Here is a 22,291-nt window from a genome sequence, read left to right as displayed (position 1 = left end):
ATTTAAGACATTTCCTCTCCCCAAAGAATCCTGGGTGCTGTAGTTCTGGGGACAGTGTCAAAGAGCTGTAATAGAAACAACAACAAACAAATCCCCAAGATTCTTTGAGGGAAAGCAGAACAGTGAAAATGCACAAAACCACAGCATCAGCCTTTCCCAACCTGGTGCCTTCCAGATGTTTTAGAATACAACCTCCATTATCCCTGACCATTGGCCATGCTGGCTAGGGCTGATGGGAGTTGAAGTACAAAACATCTGGAGGGCACCATATTTGGACTAGATATACCCACATGGGCATAAAGGAACTTAAAATGATTACTGTGAGAAGAGCGTTGCCAACTGCTTACATATTCTGAAATTGGCCATTGATAGTGGGCTAATCTAGGGTTGATATCTCCCACAGGCCTGGAAAGGAGTAACTTTTTTTTTTTTAAGGACCTTAGAGGAAAATGTTTCTGAGCATCCACAAGATGCCTTCCCATTGCGAGGGGAATCAGTTTCTCTTTTTGAGAATGGATCAAAGGACCTCTGTGCATGCATAGAGTGCCCCTTCGTTTGGCCACAAGAACCAGCTGCTCAATCAATGTAAACAGAGTTTCTCTGAACCTGTGGAGAGTGAAGATTGACCTTGGAAAGCATAATTTATTTTCTTTTTTTTTAAGTGTCTTACAGAATATAGAGAAGTAAATATTAATAATGCCAAACAATCCTTCCCCTCGCCCTTGCATTAGGGGACATTAGCAACTGGAAGCCACTGGGCCAAATTTGCCACCTCCCCAAGTATTCTGCCTACCCACCCCCAGTTGCCAAAGCAGAGGCGAAAGAGATGTGAAGGAAGTATTGTTTGCGACAACAGATGTTGCCGGTAGGATGTGTGAGTGTGTGTGATTGTGTGGGTGTTATTTCTTACCCACTTTCTCAAAATGGCCATCCAGGAAAACTGCCCAGGGCTTTGCATCCTTTTTTTTAGCAACTGGACAGGAAGATGAAATTCTATCTGGGCCTAAAAAAAATCTGGCTGTTTGTACATTCACTGCATTTCTCCCCTCCATCCTCACCCCCAGCAAGGTTCCGGAAGCAGCTATTTTATTAGGCCTATCACAGAGTGTAGAAAAGAACACCCTCTCTCTGCCCAAGAAGAATCCAGTGGGGCCTACCACAGCTCTTAGGCCCACCCTTTCCCATTTTGGAACAGAACAATGGCCAATTTCTGCCAATATTCAGGTCGGAGATTGCTTGCCACACAGGGACACCTTTTGTGACTTCGCTTTGTGTATCTAGTCAGGAACAGCGGAATTTTACTTTTCCCTGCAAAAAGGAATTATTGCAAGATTCAACTGGGTTCCACCTTAGATCCAATTGATCCATCTCTTTCTCCTTCCTGTTCTGATGCCCAAGGAAAGGCGAATAAACAGACCCACCCATTCTTTCTCTGCGCCCAAGTGTGTGCGTGTGTGTGCGTGCGTGCGTGTGTAAGGAGAACGACCTTCTTCTTCTCCCGGCGCTCCTCCGCTGTGTGCGCCGTTTCTGTTTTCATAGAAACCGATCCGTGTACCTAGAAAATAACAGGAAGGGAAAGTAGGCAGCGAGCATTTAAAGAAAAAAAAAAAAAGCAAGAGAGAAGGAGAGAAAAAGAAGGGGAGGGAGAAAGGGGACGACACACACACACAAAAAGGAAGGAAGAAAAAAGATCCTGTTTTCGGTCGCTGCCCAACGAATAATTTTGGAAGAGAAGGATCCATATTTTTTCCCTGCTGCTTCAGCAGCAGCGCCGAGGTTAGGGATGGCGAGCGCAATGTAGCGAGCCTGCCGCGGCGGGAGGCGGCGGCGGCGCGGGCTACATTCTTCTTCTCGCAACGTTGTTACCAAGCCCGGGCTTGGGGGAGGGGGCCTCCGCCTCCCCCTGCACCCCTCCCAAATACTCTCCCCCCTTCAGCCTTTCCTAGCCCCGCCATGCTGCGGGATCCCTCGATACTCGGGGGCTGCTGCTGCTGCTGCTGCTGAGTCCGGGGCCTCCCCCTCCCCCCCTTTTGCGCGCACACGAGCTCCCCTCTTCTTCCTCCCCCTCCTTCTCCTCCTCCTGCCGCCGCCGCTTCTGCTGCTGTACCCGCGGCCCATTCCTTCCCTTCGGAACCTATTGCTTTATTATTCGTATTCTCCCCCCCCCCCCCCGCGCGCGCTTTGCTTTTCTTTTTTTCTTTTTTGGAGGGGCGGCGATCGCATCTTCTCTTTTTCCTCCCCACCCTCTCTCTCTCTCTCTCTCTCTCTCTCTCTCCCCCCCCCTCCCTTCCCAGAGTTTGGAGGGTCGGGGGCGCAAGGGGAAGGCCTGGCAGTGGTGCTGGGGGTTGCCTCGGACTTGGAGACGGGGAGGGGAGGGCTGGACCCGATGGCTCGTCCAAGGCCCCGAGAATATAAAGCCGGAGATCTGGTGTTCGCCAAAATGAAAGGTTACCCGCACTGGCCGGCCAGGGTGAGTACTGACCGGGGGGGGGGGAGAGCATTGAACCAAGGGTGGGGGGAGATATCCAGGGGCCTCGATCCCAGCAAATCCCCCCTCCCGGCCCAGCCTTTCCCCCGGGGCCCATCCCTTCTCCTCTTCCACACACACACACGCACACCCGGTTGGCTGCCGCTGCTTCGCCTTTCTCTTGCCGCTCCAGGGGCGTGATGGAGCCATTGCATTTGCGGAGAGGGAGGGGGGACCAAAAATACCCCACCCCCATGCACATAACCTCCATCCTTTATTCCACCCCCCACAATGGGATAATTGGGGGAGGGGGATTCTTCTCTGCCCTTCACCAATCGGATCGCTCCCCCCCCCTTCTCTGATCATCTTTTTTTTTTATCAGCAAGCAAACACCCCAACCCTTGGCAGCAAGAACGGGGGAAAGATGGTGGTAGGAGCTGGTGGTTGTACCTGAAGTATTGTTATTAAGGGGAGAAAGCAGAGACTGCCGCTGCATGACAATGATGCTGGTTTATTATACTCTCCTCTCTCTTCCGCCCCCCCCTCCTCTAAACTCACAACTGAAAGCAACCACTACCACCACCCCGCCCCCTTGCTCCTTTGCGGGCAGCAGAAAGGGGGGGGGGAGAAACAACGACTTCCCTGGCCCATTCTGATTTTAAACCATATAGGCAATGCCACTTAACAAGAAAGAAAAATGTCTACCAGGAGTCAGAACCTTTATAATCCAGCAATTTGGCTTTAAATGCCCAGTAATCATGCTTCGGCAGGCTTGGGGTTGTGGCCTAAGTTTACAAAGGTGCATGCAGGAATAGGGCCAGATACAAGTGTGTAATCTGGTTCCTGCACAAGGAGAGAGGGTGGAATCCTGGCAGTGTTTGAATTACAGGGGAGGGGGTCTGGCTATCCCAGCTACTGTTTTTAGAAGGCGACAGGGGGACATGATTTGATTAAAATTAGGAGAAATCAGGGTAGTTTCTGTGCATTTCAACCCCCATCCTTTTACCTTTTCCACCATAATTTGAGCAGTCAGTCTTGGATTTTCTATGCGTCTGGCGTTCCATTTTTGCATTTAATGTCAGTTTCTTTCCTGCCTGAACCTCTGAGAGTGGGCAGAAACTAGGGGGTTGCCAACTTTTCAGCCAGCCCATGTAGCTGTGCTTTTTGAAGCTGCTTCATCTCCAGCACTCAACACTGTGAAAAGCTTCACTGCAGATCATGCTGCAGTTACAGGTACAAGAGGAGGCCAGGCTTGTGTTTGAGTATGTGCTTTTCTGGAGAGTTGGCAACCCTTGGAGAGGTGGTGTAAGATGACTAGATGGGCCTATCTAGTCCCTGTTTGTGAATGAAAATAATTCGTAACTGCACATTTAGAATACACTATTTACCCTCATAGGCCCACAACATACAATGCTAGCAGTGAAACCAAGTCTGCATTCAATATCCACAAATCTAGAGTAAAAGAGAATCCATATATTTTGGGGTCCATTTTTATTTCCCAAACCCAATATCTAATTTTTGTCATTGATCCCATAAAATAAAGAATTACATATGACAATATACCATCCTGTGAAAAATGGAAGCATCAGCCATCCATTTATTGAAATAGCAGGGTGCATGGGTGTTGCAAAACCAGAAAGAAAGGACAATACCTTCATTTCAGAGGGGCAGGCATCACCTTCCCAGGAAGTGCCCAGACCCCATCATTGAGGCCTTCATCCTGGTATGATCACCAGCAAAAAATGCCTAGCATAAAGGCATTCCCAATCAACACCCCTTTTTACATAGGGGAGGGACTGAAGCTCAGTGGTAGAGCACATTTCTTGCATGCAGAAGGTCTCAGGTTTGATCCCTGGCATCTCCAGTTAAAAGGGTCAGGTAGCAAGCGTTTTCTCTGCCCAAGACCCTGGGGAGCTGCTGTCAAAGTGGACAATGGTGGGCTAGAAGGTCAAATAGTCTGACCTGGTATAAGACAGCTTCATATGTACTGTCTGGGTTTTATTACATCACACACACCCCATTCATTTTGATCTCATAGGGATTAGGGATGGATGGAGCTAAAGGCTGTCTAGGTTCAGCACCTTCAACAGAAGCAGAACCTTCCATCCCAAAACATCTTAAGCAAATTAGTCCATATTTTAGAAGAATACAGCCCATGGTATCTGGACTGATTCCTCACATTTCCACACAGCAACTCGCCAGATCCTTGCACCACGTATTTTTGGAAGACTTTTGAAGTTATAGTAGAATGTGGCTTGGAGATATATTGGAACTATCACAGGCTCAGAATTGATTTCAGTAAGGTAAAAATGGGTTGAAAATGGTCCACCTCTAATACCTTCCTGAATATTAGCATGCAACTAGTAAATGCCCATCAAAAATCCCAAGAGAATGTTTACTTAGCATTTTGGTATCCATTCAACTTGTCTGGTGTCTCAGCTCACACAATGGCCATCTTTGATGCCATAGAGCAGAGATGGGGGACATGTGGCCCACCTGATGTTGTTGAACTAACACATCCATCATCCTTGACTATTAGCCATGTTGGCTGGGGGAGATGGAAGTTGGAGTCCAACAACATCTGGAAGGCCAAACATTCCCCAACTCTTTCATAGAGGGAGAAGAGAGAAAAAACATTGCCATTTTGGGTTTGAAGAATGGGCATCTTCATGATCACAACACACCACTGTGGTTTAAATTCAATGTACGCTGATAGAATTTATCATGTAATATTCCTCATAAATGTATCTCATTCATTAAAGAAAAGGGAAAAAGATTATTTGCTCACTGGAAGTCAGAAAGTTAAATTTTGATGTTTAAACATATGGACTGGGGTGATCCAGTAGACATTGTTTACTTGGACTTCCAAAAGGCTTTTGACAGAGTCCCTCACCAAAGACTCCTGAGCAAATTTAGCAGTAATGGAATAAGAGGAGGGGTCCCTTATGGATCGGTAACTGGTTAAAGGGCAGAAAGCAGAGAGCAGTAATAAATGGTCAGTTCTCACAATGGACAGATGTAAACAGTGGAGTCCCACAAGGCTCCATGTTGAGACCAGTGCTTTTTAACTTGTTCATAAATGATCTGGAATTAGGAATGAACAGTGAGGTGGAGGTTTGCTGATGACATCAAATAATTTAGGGTGATTAAAACAAAAAGAGGTTGCAAAGTGCTCCAAAAGAGTCTCTCCAAACTGAGAAAATGGTTATTAAAATGGCAAAGGATGCACAGGCAAAAAAAATCACAGCTTCACGCATAAGCTGATGGGATCTGAGCTAGCAGTGACTGACCAAGAAAGAGATCTTGGGGTTGGAGATCTATGGTGGACAGCTTGATGAAACTGTCAACCCCATGTGCAGCTGCTGTGGAAAAGGCAAACTTGCGTGTTGGGCACAATTGGAGAAGGAATTGAAAATAAAACTGCCAACATCATACTCCCTTTATACAAATCTGTTGTGTGACCAAACCTAGAATACTGTATACCATTCTGGTCACTGCATCTCGAAAAGGACAATATAGAATCATAGAATAGTAAGGTTGGAAGGGGCCTATAAGACCATTGAGAAATGGTGCAGAAAAGGGCAACCACAATCATCAAGGGGCTGGAGCAACTCCCCTATGAGGAAAGTTTATAACATCTGGGACTGCTTAGCTTAGAAAAAATGAAAGTAAGGTGAGACATGATAAATTATGCATGGTGTGGAAAAAGTGGATAGGAAGACATTTTCTTCCTCTCTTATAAAATTAGAACCCATGGTCATCTCATGAAGGTGAATGGTGGGAGATTCAGTACACATAAAAGGAAGTACTTCTTCACACAGCACATTATTAAACTATACATTTGCTACCAGAAAATGTAGTGATGACCACCATCTTGGGTGGCTTTAAAAAGGGATTAGACAAATTCATGGAGGAATTTCTATGGCTACTAGTCATGATGGCTATATATTACCTCTAGTATTTAAGGCAGTATGGCTATGTATTCCAGTTGCTGGAGAACATAAGTGGGAGTGTGCAATTACACTTACATCCTACTTGTTGGTGTCCCACAGGTCACTGTAGGAACAGAATGCCAAACTAGATAGGCCTTTGGTCTGATTCAGCATGGCTCTTCTTATGTTCTTATGTAGCAACATTTCACTTCAGACCTACCAGTAACCCATTATACAATCCAGCCAAAATCAGACTCACTGATTTCAAAAGGAAGAGAGAAGACCATACAGTTAGAAGGACTGTAACAATCTTAACTGTGCCTTTAGTAACGAATCTATACATGGGCAATGATCCAATTGAGTAGAGGTAGACACCTAAGCCTGTTGAAATAACTTTGGGTTGCAATGATTTCCAAATGGCAGTGTAAAAACTACCACTAGGTCTCAGAAGTCCAGTGATTAGGTTCCCAGTATTGAGAGACGTTGGCAAGAGGATAAAAAGATTTCGCTTCCAGGTTAAGGATTCACCAGATGAGCCTTGAGCAAAACAACAACACCACAGAATTGTCCTGGTGCATCTCCTTTATTTTTTAAGTTCAGAAGCTGCCAACATTATGAGGTTACTCCACTACATTTGTTACTATGGTATCTATTTTGTTGTATTCCATGTTGGCAACCTGTCCTGTCGATCTCCAAACCTGGAGATCTCGAGGGAGTTCCTCTTGGGTCCTGATTTCCATTAATATCACTCTGTGAGTCAAATATATTTGTTTATGACTGGAACTCATCACAAAACAAGACTCTGTATTTACAGCACAAGGAAGATACGTCCTGCATTAAAAATATGTCTCAAATGAATACTGCTATTCATTAGGATTACAATGACCAAAGGGTTGTTATCTAGAACAGGAAGTGATTCTAATATCCCTTTCTGCTGATGGAGATGGGAGTGAGAACTTGTCGAACAACCTTTGAGTTCTTCAAACAGCCATGAAGCTGAACAGAGTTAGAACACAGTTGTCCCTAAGTGTGATAAATAACAGGTAGTGCAGAGAAAATTCAACTGCCATTTGACGAAGGTGTTTCATGGATCCACATCAATTGCAATCATTGTATCCAGAGAGAATATCCAAGAACAGAAGATCCATATTACTCGCAAAGGCACATAATACAGCAGCCTTGCTGACAAAACCCAAGCATGGGGAGGAAAAGGGGTACACCTTACCAGGGCCCAGGCTGCAATCCTGTTACTGTGATGGGGGGAAATTAAGGCTAAATGGTAGATCATGCTTGAGGATATTTATAAAAACTTATTTTCCTGTATCTATGTACCTGTTGTCCAGATCTTGTGAGATTTGCTGGAGCCCACTGGAACAGCAGTGTTAGAGCAGAGGAAGTTACATTCTGCACAGGGAATTGCTGAGCTAGGCCTTCCTCTAAGGGAGAGAGAATGTACTTGTACAGTTAAACTAGGAGGTGGAGTTTGAGAGACAGATTTATGCTTCCCTATGTGACATGCTCTCTCAAAAGCTACCAGTCCCAGAGTTCTGTTTGCATAGGTACAAGGGTGGGACAGCTGGCAGGAGGGGGAAAGCGCCATAATAATCATGGACATTGATCCAGGGACAGTGGGTAGGGTAGCCACATAATCTATCTCCCCAAAAGAGGAAATGCTTCTCCAAAAAAGATGGGACAGATTTGCATAAAATTTGCATATACTTGTGTACATGTGTACGCACAAATTTAGAAATAACTGTTATATTTTAAATAGAAATACAATTTCATAGTGGAGAAGACTGTGACCAGGTGACCTGTGGGCCTGCTTGCTCAGTCTGCTGTTCAAGTATTGTGGATGGGTGACTTCAGGGTCTATGCTCTCCTTTCTTAGGGTTCCTTATCTTTAAAGACCTTTATCTTTAAAGAGTCTTTATCTTTAAAGACCTGGACAGGACAGTCCTTCAAACTGAGGACACCTTCAAAGTGAGGACAGTTCTCTGGCAGTCCTTCAAATAAGGCACAGGCCTCTATAAAACAGGACACATGGCCATGCTAACAATGGGAGTCAGTGCTGCGGTCGTCTTCACACTGGATGTTATCTTAAACCAAGGTAGCAAAAGAGATAGAAGACAAAAAGTTAAAAGATAGAAAAGCCCCAGTGTGGGCCATGGTATAATTTCAGAGTTAAAATAGAAACTTTTCTTTCATGACTTATGAAATTGCATGTATGAGATGTGTATGTGTGTGGAGGAGCCCCATGCTACAAGTTTTGTATCCCCCCCACCAACCCCAGCAATGCTTGTTCAGTGTTGCTTGCCAAAGCTAAACAGAGTCTGGTCAAGGCCTAGATGACGGACTGCCTGCGAACCCCATGATGGACTTCCTTAATGGAAGGATGGTGGGTTATAAATGCACTTTTAAACAAAAGTAGTTTTTATCTTGCCCTTCCTCTAAGTAGGATTAGTCGCTCAGGCAAGACTGCCTTAGCTTGAACAACAGCAACTGCCTTGAGGCTGCTCATGGGAAAAGAGAACTGTGTCTTAACAGCTACCTCACACTGTTTCACATACCACCTTTAGCTCAGCTTTACAAGTAACTTCATGAAAGTCACTAGCCCACATTATGTTTTTTTACTGGTCCACCTTCCCCTACGCACCCTGTGTTTGTCATTTTGGCACACTTGTAGCCTGCCAGGGGAAAGTCAGGACTTTTATCAAGTTTAGAAAAAGCGTTCCTACCTGCTTGTCTGTGAGTGATACCTGATGGAGGCTACTGGGCAAGTGACTGCCTTCAACCCTGCATTAGCCTGAATAATGGCTACTTCCTTGAGGCTTCTGCTGGGAAAAGAGAACTATGTTTGGGATTTAGTAGCATGTCTTCATACAGGGCACTGGGAATGGCTTTTAATCTGGATGTGAATACTATAAGTGAATAACAAGGAAATAGGTAAATTTTAAGTTGGATTTTCATTCTAGCCAATATAGGTTTTACTTTTGAATTACAAACTCCAAGGGAGGGGGACTTAAGAGGACGGATGAAATGCAAAAATGCAAAAATGAATAAAATCAAGTGTAAGTGGTACAACACAGTCCAGTCCAGGATATATGATGTGCTGGTGGTATTTGAGATGTCAAAAGGAACAAAAGACTAGACCGCAGTCTTGAAGGGTACAACTGTTAACACATGAGATAAGATGGACTGCAAATGGTCGCCTTTCATAATGCAGAATAATTAGGTTTCACAAATATGCTAGCGCAGGGGTGGACACAAGGTAGATCTCCAGATGTTTTGGACTTCAACTCCCAGAAGGCCCCAATAGTCAGGAATGTTGGGAGTTGAAGTCCAAAACATTTGGAGATCTACTTTCTTCCCACCTCTGTGCTAATGGACTATTTTTCATTGTTGTTGTTGTGTGGTCTAGGCTGCCAATGGAAGACAAAAACCCATCCATGTCAGTCATATCTATACAAGCCCTTGAAGACTGACCTAGTGCAGTGGCTAAGGGCTCTAGACCACCTAAAGTTAATTTTGGCAAAGTCCCACTGGAAAGCAAGGGAGTTCTCCACCCCCTCCACCCACAACTAGCCCATGGTCATCAAGTGCGTTTTGTGGTTGAGTGTGGATTTTAACTTCTTCCATTGGTTACAAGGGGGCTTATGCCATGCTCAACTTTAGCTGGATTGGGGCCAAGAGTGTGATAAGTCTCTGAAACTACCTATTTCTGAGTCCCACCAGAAATTCTAGCCAAGTATTGGGTACGCTGACTGCAATGGTTCTGCATGAGCTCTGGCAGAGGCCTTTCTGTGCTACGGGTCCTGATGGAAAAAAAAGACAGAATAGTGGCAGAGTGCTTTCTAAATGGTCACATTAGGAGCCCTCCATCTAGAAGCACTCTGTTATATGAGACCTCTTAAGTGAAGATGCAGGGCAAAGAATCCATGACTTTCTTTATGTCAGGGGTGCAAAACCTCAATCCTGTGGGCCAAATCCTGCCTTCCAGAGTTCCCTAGAAGGCCACGTCCCCTTTCCTGGATCCTACTCCCTTTCCCCTGACTGCCGATTGTTTGGTGGTTTTCTGGATTTGCATAGTTTCCCCACCCCTCTCACCCATTCTAAAAGGTTGAAATGCCTCTCCTAAGGCTTAGTTTCTGTCCATAAGAGCTTTAAGCTAAAATATGCTGGCATTTTTGGTCTTAGCCTAGCCCTTTTTGCCAGCCCCACCCACCACTGGAATGCATCCCCTGAGAATTTGTCTGAAATTGAACTTGAACTGTTTTATCTCTTGTGTTCACAGCTCTAAAATCTGTTCTAGATATGGAGCAGCATATAAATATTGTAAATAAATAAATAAATAAGGTCCTTGGGCTGAAAGAGGTTCAACATCCCTGCTTTATGTGAAGCATGTACTCATCACTGAGCTATGGCCCCTTCCCCTATCAGCAAGCCAGGCCTGGCCCCACCAGTAAGCAGAGTGAACTGCTCGCCTAAGGCAGCAAATTGTTAGTTGTTTTCATTTATTGTTATTGTGGTTTTACTGCCAGGAAGAAGAGGCACTTGTGGGATTTCTGCCTCAGATGCCAAAATATCTTGACCAGCCTTGAGGACTATGCACTTTGACTTGTGGTGGACGAGGTAGAAGGGGGTTCATTTGTTGCTCTGCCTCAGACAGCAAAATATCTTGGTCCAGCCCTGTCTATTAGCTATGACAGGTTAAGTGGATACTCTGTGTCCAGACTTTAGATTGACTCTAAACTAGTATTATACTTCTCTGTAGAACCAACATGCAATGGGTAAAGTGAGGGCAAGCTTCCTAGCTCCCTCCCTCTGCCCTATTGCTGTTGCCCTCCCCAAGTTGGAGGGATAGCTTCTAGAGCAGCGAGCCTTCCCTACTCATGTTGGTTCCTTGCACAATTTAGGCTCCTGGAAAATCAGGGTTCTGTATCGTCACTCAGCGGTGGCACAGCAGGGCTGTTTTACCACATTTTCAAATAAGTGGAATAATTCATAAGAACGTAAGAAGAGCCATGCTGGATCAGCCCAAAGGCCCATCTGTTCCAGCATTCTGTTCACACAGTGGCCAACCAGCTGTCGATCAGGAACCCACAAGCAGGGCATGAGCACAACCTCACCCTCCTACCCATTTTCCCAAGCACCTGCTGTACATAGGTTCACTGACTCTGGTTCTGGAGGTAGCACATAGCCATCAGGACCAGTAGCCACTGATAGCCTTTTCCTCCAGGAATTTGTCCAACCCCCTTTTAAAGCCATCCAAATTGGTGGCCATCACTATATCTTGTGGTAGCAAATTCCATAGTTTAACTGTGCTGTGTGAAGAAGCCCTCTTATCTGTCCTGAATCTCCCACCAATCAGCTTCATAGGATGACCCTGGGTTCTAGTATTTTGAGAGAGGGAGAAAAATGTCTCCCTATCTGCATTCTCCACACCATGCATAATTTTGTAGACCTCTATCTTGTCTCCCCTTACCCTCCTTTTCTCCAAACTAAACAATCTCAGCAGTTGTAACCTTCTCTCATAGGGGAGATGCTCCAGCCCCTTGATCATTTTAGTTGCCCTTTTCTGCAGTTTTTCCAGCTCTACAATATCTTTTCTACAATTCACAACACCATGTAATTACCATTAAGTCCAGAATCAAAAATTATGTAACTTCACCACTGTCCAGACTTCAAAAGTTATCCCTGCCACTTCTGGAAACTGATGGTGGGGCAGAGGTAGTGTTTTTGCCCCCGTGTGTTGACTCTACAGAGAAGTAGAATAACCTGCATAGGAATACAGATTTTCAAGCTTCCTGGAGGCTTGGTAACAGAATGCTGGACTATGGACCTTTGGTTTGATCTAGCTGGGCTCTTCCTATTTTTTGATTATGCTATGATCCATGAAGGGGCAGCTTCAAGTCTTAGCTGGGAACTTGCTGGGTTATCTTGGGTGAGCTGCTCACTCTCAGTGACAACCCCCCCTCCCCAATTTATAATATGGAGATAACGTTTTTATTTATTTAAAGCAGGTGTAGAGAACCTCTTTCAGCCTGATGGCAGAATTCAATTTTAAAGAAGTTCTTGGGGGGTCAATTCCAGTGGTGGGTGGGGCGAAAAGCAAAGGAGGGGGGCCAAAAATACCAAAGAAACCCACAACTCCAACAAATTCAATAGGAAGGGCTGTAGTTCAGTGGCAGAGCATGTGCTTTGCATGCAGAAGGTTCCAGGTTCAATCCCCAACATCTTCAGGTAGGGCTAGGAAAGAATCCTGCCTAAAACCCTGGAGAGGCGCTGCTGCCAGTTAGTGTTGACAGTACTGGGCTAGAAGGACCCAGGGAAAGCCTTCCCTTACCTCGGACCTCTCATCAGAGAATCACTTGCAAGGGATTTCCCTTGCTAGCACTAGGGCTAATGGTAACAAGGGAAAGCCTGGGGTTTCTTTTGCTAGCGCTAGCAAGGGAATCCCTTCCCTATCTCCAATCTGTCATTAGGCAATAAGGAAACGATTTCCGTGGTAGCACAAGAAACCCCAGCAGTGCAATTGCATTTTTTTCCCGTGGCAAAGGTAGATGCAGGGGGGTCTGGCAGGCTGCACTTTTTACACCCTTGGTTTATACAGTGCCACGCATATATGGTGTCTTACAGTTACACAGGCAAAATAGATAGATTCCCATCCTTACGGAGCTTACAATCTTAAATATTTTTGTTTGTCCCATTCTAATCCTCACCATTTCACACTATATGCATGGCATGCTATAACATGAAGCACTTTTGTGCACAGTGATAGTGGGACTGTGCCTCCATGTATTGTCTAAATAAAAGCTCTTCTTCAGTTTATTATAGCGCAGGAGTTCAGTGCAACTGATTAAAGACATAAAGTGAACAGTGAACTTGAAAAGCTTTTTTCTGGACTGAGGCCCAGAAAAGCAATGCACTTTGTAATAACCAGCTAAATAATCAAACCGTCATTGGAAACATAAGAACATAAGAGCCGTGCTGGATCAGACGAAGATCATGTAATCCAGCATTCTGTTCACACTGTGGCCAACCAGCTTAATAATTTGGTGTCATCAGCAAACTTCACCTCCTTGCTGCTCACTCCTAATTCCAGATCATTTATGAACAAGTGGAAAAGCATTGGCCCCAATACAGATCCCTGTGGAACCCCACTGTTTACATCCCTCCATTGGCAGAATTTACCATTTATTCCTACTCTCTGCTTTCTGTTTTTTGATCAGTTACTGATCCACAAGGGGACCTCTCCTCTTACTCCATGACTGCTAAATTTGCTTAGGAGTCTTTGGTAAGGGACTTTGTCAAAAGCCTTGGAAATCCAAGTAAACAATGTCTACTGGATCTCTCCTGTCCACATGTTTATTGAGACTCTCAACTCTAAAAGGTTAGTGAGACAGGATTTACCTTTGCGGAAGTCATGTTGATATTTTTTCAGCTGGGCTTGTCCTTCTATAGGTTTACTAATTTATCTCTAGTAGTGCTTTCAACCAATTTACATGGAACAGACATTAAACTATCTGTCCTGTAATTTCCCAGATCTCCCCTAAATATCTTTTAAACAATTGGTGTTATATTGGGCATTCTCCAGTCCTCTGATACAAAGGCTGATCTTAGGGACATGTTACATATTTTCGTTAAAAGAGCAGCAATTTCACATTTGAGTTTTTTAAGAACTCTAGAATGTATACCATCTGGGCCTAGTAAATTATTCACTTTCAATTTATCTGTATGATTGAGAAACTCATTTTTTGTCACAACGATTTGCCTTGGTTCCTCAGACTGCCTTCCTGATAACATCAGTTCAGGCACAGGTATCTGTCTGTCCTATATCTTCTACAATGAAGTCAGATGAAAAGAATTCACTCAGCTTCTCTGCAAACCTGGAAACTCTTTCACCCCACCCCTCCACAACATAGTACCTCTAGGGATATTGAATCCAGGCCACCGCCCTTCTTGCACAAGGATTGTAAATTTGTGTAGCGAGTAACAAGGTCTATCAATAAACAGTGTCTCTTCCAGATTATTTTCAGTGTTCTCTCTTCCCTACTGCTATTTCAGAAAGTATGTTGTTGATAAGTTCTATGCAATAGGCAAGAGGAATGTTGGATATCTTTCTGGAATCCCTTACCTTGTCTTTGTGTTCCTGGCGTACTAGAATTGGGTGCAGCATTTTCTCACACTGGGGGGGGAGTGTATTGTGTGTATAAATTAAGCAAATTATGTGCACGGGAACAAATGTAAGTGGGAAAACTTCACTATGGATGCCACTGCAGTTCTCTGGCTCTAATTCATGCTGTCTCATGAGCATGAGGAGTGCATGGTTCCATGTTTGCTTCCTCTGTGCTCTCCTACTGCCAGCAGGAAAAGACTGCTTTATTTAGGAAAGCATTTAGCCTGTAAGTGGACCTGGTGAGTTGGGTGCTGTTTTTAATAATATTCCTCCCGTATCGGTTATGTTTTTATTGTATTTTAATGTATTGTTTCAATCAGTTTTAATTGGTTCTGCAAGCTGCCTTGAGTGCCATTTTTTGGTAGAAAGGTGGGGTACAAATAAAATAATACATACATACATATATACATACATACATAAATTTGCCATGATAACTAAATGAAATCCTTGGGTTCATTGGTGGTTGGAAAGAGGATACCAGACCAGATGGGGGGGGGGGAGTGGCACAGTGGTGCCTCACAAACAAAAGGGCTCCAGTGTCCCTCAGAGTACTAGCCAGGTCTATTGGGCCTCACTGTCTCCCTAGGTAAACTGAAAGTATGAGCCAAAGTGTGACCCTCCCCGTCCCCCCAGGCTGCCCATTAAAAAGGAAGATCATTAGTAGCAGTCAGGCTGTCTTTGAGGGAAGGTTGTCTTTGTCATGATGTTCTCACTGAGGATAAACCTCTGAGAAACCCCATGATTCTCCCAAACAGTTTGAAAAGCTGTTCACTGGTGGTTGGAAAGAGGATACCAGACCAGATGGACCATTGACCTGGTCTAGTGGGTGGATTTGCTTGTGCTTTTCTTTCTGAAAGGACTTGAAAGTTCTGTGGGATTTTTGGTGGTTTCCAGGAGAACCATCAAAAACAGCATCTCCTTTGTGCCTGATTCCCTTTCCTACCATAGCATTTGGTTTTGGAGCCACTGTGTGGTCAGCATATACAAAAAAAGAGTGTTGTGGCACATTCCTTAAAAGCTAATAAATTTATTGCAGCATTAATCATTCTGGGGCAAAAGCAACTCACTAAATCACTACTTCAGGTGCATATACCTGCCAGCTTAGGAGACTGCTTCATGTCTGTGAAAGATCTAGGGCAGTGAGCTGAGAGTGTGAGTTGGGAAGCTGACAGTTCATATCTTACCGGAGCCATGAACTTAGGTATCCTTCTTTAAGCAACTCTCTCAGCTTTAGCCTATGTCCCTTGCCCCAGCATTTGAAAGATGGGAAGGATAATATTGATTTACCTTACAGGGTTGTAAGTATTACTTTTATATAGTGCATGTGAACAGGAGTCCACAAATGTTGTGGTGGCTTACTAGTCAGCTGTTATTTGTGGCTGTCACCAATTCCCTCCCCTCTCTTCACTCTGGACTTATCTGCTCAAAATTTGCTGTGGAAATGAGACCCCTGAGGTAGCGATCTGTGTGATCCTGGGTGTCCCGTTCACAAGAGGGTTGGGTGCTGTTGGCAAGCTGACGAGGTGATTTATGGATGCCTCTTTTGAATACTATAACAGTGCTACAGTGAATGCTAAGAATTATTATCTTTAATTTGAAAGGAGTTCCTTCCCTCCCTTCTTCCTTCACCTCTCTGTTAATAATTTTTAAAGTTCATTCTCTCTCTCTCTCTCTCTCTCTCTCTCTCTCTCTCATTCTGCCCTGAGCCCTAAGGATATAGTCAAAATAAATTTTAAATGAATGGAAGTTTTTGCAAAATAGCTTTTGTTGGTAATACAGAACTCCCGTTCATTCCAGACAAGAAGTTCCCCAGCTGACAAATGTCATATTTAATTCTGTTCTACAAATGTTGATAAAATTTAGTTTTGTTTTTCAGTCCCATTCGCTCTGGAATGGGAATGACATGCATACTAAAAAAGGAGAGCTTGGCTTTCATTATGGTTTGAATATAGCAGCTATCGACGAACATGGTCAATTTGTTCTGTGCCTAACACAACAAGAAAGTGAACTGACTTGGAGCCATTGAATAATAATAATAATAAGCCATTGAATAGTCGTACAAATAATGAATTTAAACAAAACAGAAGAAAAAAGACTGTAGGCTCTAGATTCAGGGCCGGTGTCAAGGGCTGGTATGATCACGTACTTGCTGAGGCCCACAGCTGATCAGAGTTGCTGGATCAGTAACACATTTCCCAATGTAACTGGGTGGCAGTGGAGGGTGTATAGCACAAAAGAGTTCAGCTGTACTCCTGCTGCCACGAGTGAACGCTTCCTTGGCAAATAAGAATTCACCCCAGAAGCTCTTGCGGATGACTTCCCATTGAATGGAACACTGGAGGGAGTAGAGAGTAACTTTCTCATGCTCTACTCTTTCAAGCATACCTCCCACTTGGAAATTGCCCAAGGGGAGGGATGCCAGAGGGAGCAGGACATGATTCTCTCATGCTTCTTTTGGCCCCTTCGTGTTGGTGGGGTGAAGAGAAGAGCCAGCAAAAGTCACAAGTGCTGCAGTTACGTGGGTGGGTAGGAAAGGTCTGTGGTGGGAAAGGGAAGGGCCCGACTGATGTCTTGGTGCCCACCAAAACCTAGATTCAGCCCTGTCTAGAGCAGTGCTTTTCAAACTGTGACAAACTTCCCTCAAAGACAGCCTGACTGCTTCTAATGATCTTCCTTTTTAATGGGCAGCCTGCGGGGACGGGGAGGGTCACACTTTGGCTCACACTTTCAGTTTACCTAGGGAGACAGCGAGGCCCAATAGACCTGGCTAGTACTCTGAGGGACACTGGAGCCCCTTTTGTTTGTGAGGCACCACTGTGCCACTTTTTTTTTTCAAACACAGTTGCTATGCTGTGGGCACATATTAATGAATACAGTGCAGGATCCGCTACATTTCTAATGCTACACATCCATGCATAGTATTGTAATTGTGAGAGAAGGAAGAGTTTGAAAAATTAGTTGTGTTTATAGCACGAGCATATGCCTCAAGCCACAGTATAGTGGTAGGTCATGTTTGAGTTTGCTTGGTTTCTTTAAGTCCGGTTACTGCATGCACACTTTGGCAGCTGTGCAGGAATGCAGGTTTAAAAATAAATTGTGTGGTTATTCACAGCCATGTAGCTGTGTAGGTGCACAGTGAAAAATAGGATACACACACACACACATACACAGATTTCCTGCCTGTGAATTCCATCAACATTCTTACAAGGAAATGGAGGAGGAGGAGGTCAGGGGGAGCGGAGAAGAAGGTGGGGAGATCATAGTGCCATTTCAGATAGTTGTTTTTTAAGGTTGCTTCCAAATGGGGCTTTTAATGTATAATTGCTCTGTCTCACAGAAATTTATTGGGCGGGGGGGTAGATGATGTTGTTATCCACTTGTAATCCTCCCATATTTTCCCACTGCTTCTTCTGCCTTTTTCTTTCTTTCTTCTTCTTCTTACCGCAGAAAATACATTAAGAAAAAAAAAGATGGAAAAACTACATGGTGCCTCCTGATTGTTAGCACTAGAATCCCTCCATCTGGAAATATCCTCAGTCTGGTAATTCCATGTGCACCTTCACAGATGTGTAGGAATGCAGATTTTAAAAATACATTGTGTGGTTATTCACAGCGGCACAGCTGTGTAAGTGCACAGTGAAAACGAGCCTTAAAAAAAAATCACATATTTCCTGCCCTCAAATCCCATCAATGTCCATGCAAGCAAAGAGCAGAGAAGGGAAGGGGGTGGGGGAGAAAAGAATGTGGCAGTGGGGAGAGGGTGGGGGGAAATGTTGCAAAACAGGTTCTGTAGCTTTAAAGCCAATCCCACCAGTAAGAGTTTTAATACTGCTAGATTGGAACACTGATAACTTGGTAGCTCACGGAAACTGCAGTCCCTGAAAAAAAATCACAATAGAAGTAGGAACATAGGAAGCTGCCTTATTGATCCATATAGTTCAGCATTGTCAACACTGACTGGCAGCTGATCTCCAGGGTTTCACGCACAAACTTTGCAGTCCTACCTGGAGAAGCCATGGATCAAAGCTCGGAGCTTCTGCATACAACGCATGTGCTCTGTCACAGAGCTATGGCCCCTCCCCTGAACTAATTTGGAAAATAATTGAATATTGAGGGGGGAAATAGCATTGGGACAATGTGGTGGGGAGTGCTCCATGTGCTGCACGAATTCCTTCCTTCCTTCCTTCTTTCCTTCCTTCCTCTCAGAGTCAAACTGACTGCACCAGGGGCTGTTTCTAACCTACTGTAGTCAATTTCACCACTCCAGGGATAAAAGCTTCTTGACCTAATTACATCCCTTTTCTCCTCATCCCATGCATGTCAAGGTCAGCAAGGCTCTCCTTGCTTATACACATGACTTGAAATGCAAAAGGCTGGCAGGACACATAACAATGGCAATATGCTATTCAGCAGTGCAGTCCAAAAAGAGTCTGCATCCACATAGGAAGCTCCAGGAGTTGAGCTAATACATCTCAGGAGCGGCTAGGATAAACATTGGTTATAAAGCATTCAGAGCAGTAATAAGAGGTCAATCATATAAAATGTGGAGGGGAACATAGATGAAAGCTTATTTTGCTTGTAAGATCTATTTTCTATGTTGCTGGGTTTGTTCAGGTTTGAATGGGTCAAATTAAAGGGGGGAAATTGAGATATAGGAACAACTGCATTTGAGCTTAGCACCACTGTCACTGCTGTGGCTTTACAGTCAGAGACCCACAGTATATATATATATTATAGCAGGCAGGGATGGGCAGAAAGTAGATCTCCAGATGTTTTGGACTTCAACTCCCAGTATTCCTGGCCATTGGCCATGGAGGTGGCCAGAGATGGTCAGCCTAGTGTTCCAAGGCTGAGAACCCTAGCTTTCCATTTTTAAAAAGGGGATGTTTTTCCTAGGCTATCATTCATGCTAATAAAACAAGTGTCAAATGTTGTTTTCAGAATAAGGGCTTCTTCACATGGAGCTTTTATCCTGCTACTGATCGTGTTCACTCACAGAAGTTTGCAGGCCCTTTAGATGACATCCATTAACCTCCAGGCCATCTCCTGCACTAAATGACCTTTATTCCATTTTAAAATAGATCAGAGATAATGAGGTATCATATTACCCCGCTTGTGTTCCTCTTGAGTTCCCTCCATGTAAAAGGAAAAGCTGCAAGAAGAGGAGCTAGATCAATGAAACATATGGAAGACTCAGATAAGGGGGAGAAGGAGAGGGAAAGGGGATGGGGGAAAGGAAGCATGTGTAAAGGGAGTCCATTGTGATCCTGCATTTAAAATGGAAGCAGAAAGCCCTGTTTTAACTGCGGGATTTTAGGCTGGTGTAGAGACGCTCAAAATTAGCTCCCCTCTTGTATTCTAAAATGGGCATGGCTCAATAGAGGCTCATGGGTATTTTCCACCTGGCAATACGAGAGAGAGTGTGTGTGTGTATTTCCTTGTTACTTCTCCTATAGTGGGCTGAGAGAACCAATTGAGCATATTGAGTTTCCCTGGAACCCAGAGAGAATAAAAGGGCTGAAGCTTATGGAACAGTGGGTACAGATGTCTGAAAGTGAAAGCAGGCATTCCTTGGGGGGGTGATTCTCAGTTTCTGAGGAGGAGGCTGGGGAAAAGCTGGAACCTTGGGACCTCACAAGTGGCCGCTCCTGATATCCACTTAACAGCATGGCTACTGATGAGGGTGGAAGCCGAAACATTTAGCTTAAATATATATTTTTGAAGACTCTGTTGTTAGTCTCTATTTATCTATCTCATATAACTTCACTGTAGATTCTTGGAAAGTGTTCTCCAAGCTTGGTCTCTGCAAGGAATGCCTGGGGATGATGTCATTAGGAGGTATGATGTGAACTGGAGGAGAAATGCAGACTGATTCCAAGACAGAGAGTAGGGGTAATAAGAGCCATCCAATCAGGGGAAATGGGAGGATAAGCCAGGAGGGTAGTTTTAATGAACCTGCCCCCATGCAACTGGGTGTCAAAAGCCTATTACCCTATCAGACTTAAGAAATTGTCCATCTGTGGTATAAAAGATGCTTCCAGGTTTGCAAGGTGTTGTCACCAATACCACCACCACCATCTTTGCTAACCAAAAAATAACATCATGGTAAAATTTTGATTTTAATCTTAATCTTAGTCTTGATAAAATAGTTAAGAGCAGAGACATCACACTGACAACAAAGGTCCGCATAGTTAAAGCAATGGTATTCCCCATAGTAACCTATGGCTGTGAGAGCTGGACCATAAGGAAGGCTGAGCAAAGGAAGATAGATGCTTTTGAACTGTGGTGCTGGAGGAAAATTCTGAGAGTGCCTTGGACTGCAAGAAGATCAAACCAGTCCATACTCCAGGAAATAAAGCCAGACTGCTCACTTCAGGGAATGATATTAAAGGCAAAACTGAAGTACTTTGGCCACATAATGAGAAGACAGGATACCCTGGAGAAGATGCTGATGCTAGGGAAAGTGGAAGGCAAAAGGAAGAGGGGCCGACCAAGGGCAAGATGGATGGATGATATTCTGGAGGTGATGGACTCGACCTTGGGGGAGCTGGGGGTGGTGACGTCCGACAGGAAGCTCTGGCGTGGGCTGGTCCATGAAGTCACGAAGAGTCGGAAGCGACCGATCGAATAAACGACAACAACAAAAATGTTGCAATGTTCCTGCTATTCCTATTTATTCCATTCCAGAGATCTCCAACTTGAGTCAACTCAGATATTACCATTGGTGTTTACTGTTGCTTCTCACAGCAGAAACATTTTCATATTTCCCTGACTTTTTCCAAGAGATGTATGTATGTATGTATGTATGTATTTAATATAACAGCACTCAGATCTGAAAATGGTTCCCAGAAGTTACTGTACTGGGCTGACACACAGAAGGAGCCATTCCAGTTTGATGTTACCCACTGGGTTTTATATTTGGAATTCTGAATGTTCATGTTAGAGCTGTGCACAAATGGCCTCTCAAAATTTCTGAGCAGAGAAATTGGGCGGACAATTTCACCGATTTTTCTCCTAGGGGAGGAGAAATTCTCCAACAGTTTCTCATAGGTAGGGCTCACTATTGGCAGGGGTTGTAGCCCAAGTTCTCTCTTTTTCTCCTAAAGGTTTTTGGTTTATTGCACTGCTTCTGTAAGTGGCAACTGTGTTGAGCTTCTACTTTTCTGAGGCAGAATTTTGAATTCCTTTTGGTGGTATTTTTGAGCTTAGTTAATCACTGTGAGGTGGTCAAGGGTGCTGTGTGCATCTCTCTATTGCACATCTTTCCAGTGCTGTGCAGCCTCCCAGGCCACCTGCACTTTCTGAACTGAAAAAGCCCCATGGGAGGAATTGCCTCATGATGTCTTCCTCATTGATGGGTTTAACTGAAGTGCAGGAAGCCAAGGAGGCTACAGGCCCTCAGAGAGATGACTGTCCAATGAAAGACATGGCACTTGTACGCACTGCTCAGCCACCTCATAAGCAAGGTAAGTACAAGAACCTCAAACCCAACCCATGAGAATTTCTCCGAAATTTCTCCTTTGAATTTCTTTTCAAAAGCAATTTCTTTTCTATCAAATTGAATGCGAATGGTCAAAAAAAATGTAGGATAAATTTTCGGTACAACACTAGTTCACATGCTTCTTTCTGTCTCATGTGGAGTATCCTTGCCTTAGGACAAGCCTCATATTAAGTAAAAATCTGCAGGACAGGCTTTGTTCCAGGTTGTGTCCAGCT

The 22,291-nt window shown here is 44.3% G+C and overlaps 1 protein-coding gene across 1 annotated transcript in view; it reads left to right on the top strand.

Moving 5' to 3' along the window:
- The first annotated feature begins 1,725 nt into the window (after nucleotides 1-1,725).
- HDGFL3 (HDGF like 3) overlaps nucleotides 1,726-22,291 on the top strand; it is a 55,690-nt gene continuing 35,124 nt past the window's right edge. The window contains exon 1 of the mRNA XM_084817223.1: nucleotides 1,726-2,470. Within this exon, the coding sequence (XP_084673349.1) occupies nucleotides 2,387-2,470 (84 nt within the window). The 5' untranslated portion in view covers nucleotides 1,726-2,386. The remainder of the gene's footprint in view (nucleotides 2,471-22,291) is intronic.

This window comes from Heloderma suspectum, chromosome 11 (assembly GCF_057233095.1).
Source record: "Heloderma suspectum isolate Gila_16-S chromosome 11, 16-S_ref, whole genome shotgun sequence".
NCBI classification, from domain to species: domain Eukaryota; kingdom Metazoa; phylum Chordata; class Lepidosauria; order Squamata; family Helodermatidae; genus Heloderma; species Heloderma suspectum.
This window is presented reverse-complemented; position numbering and strand designations above follow the sequence as displayed.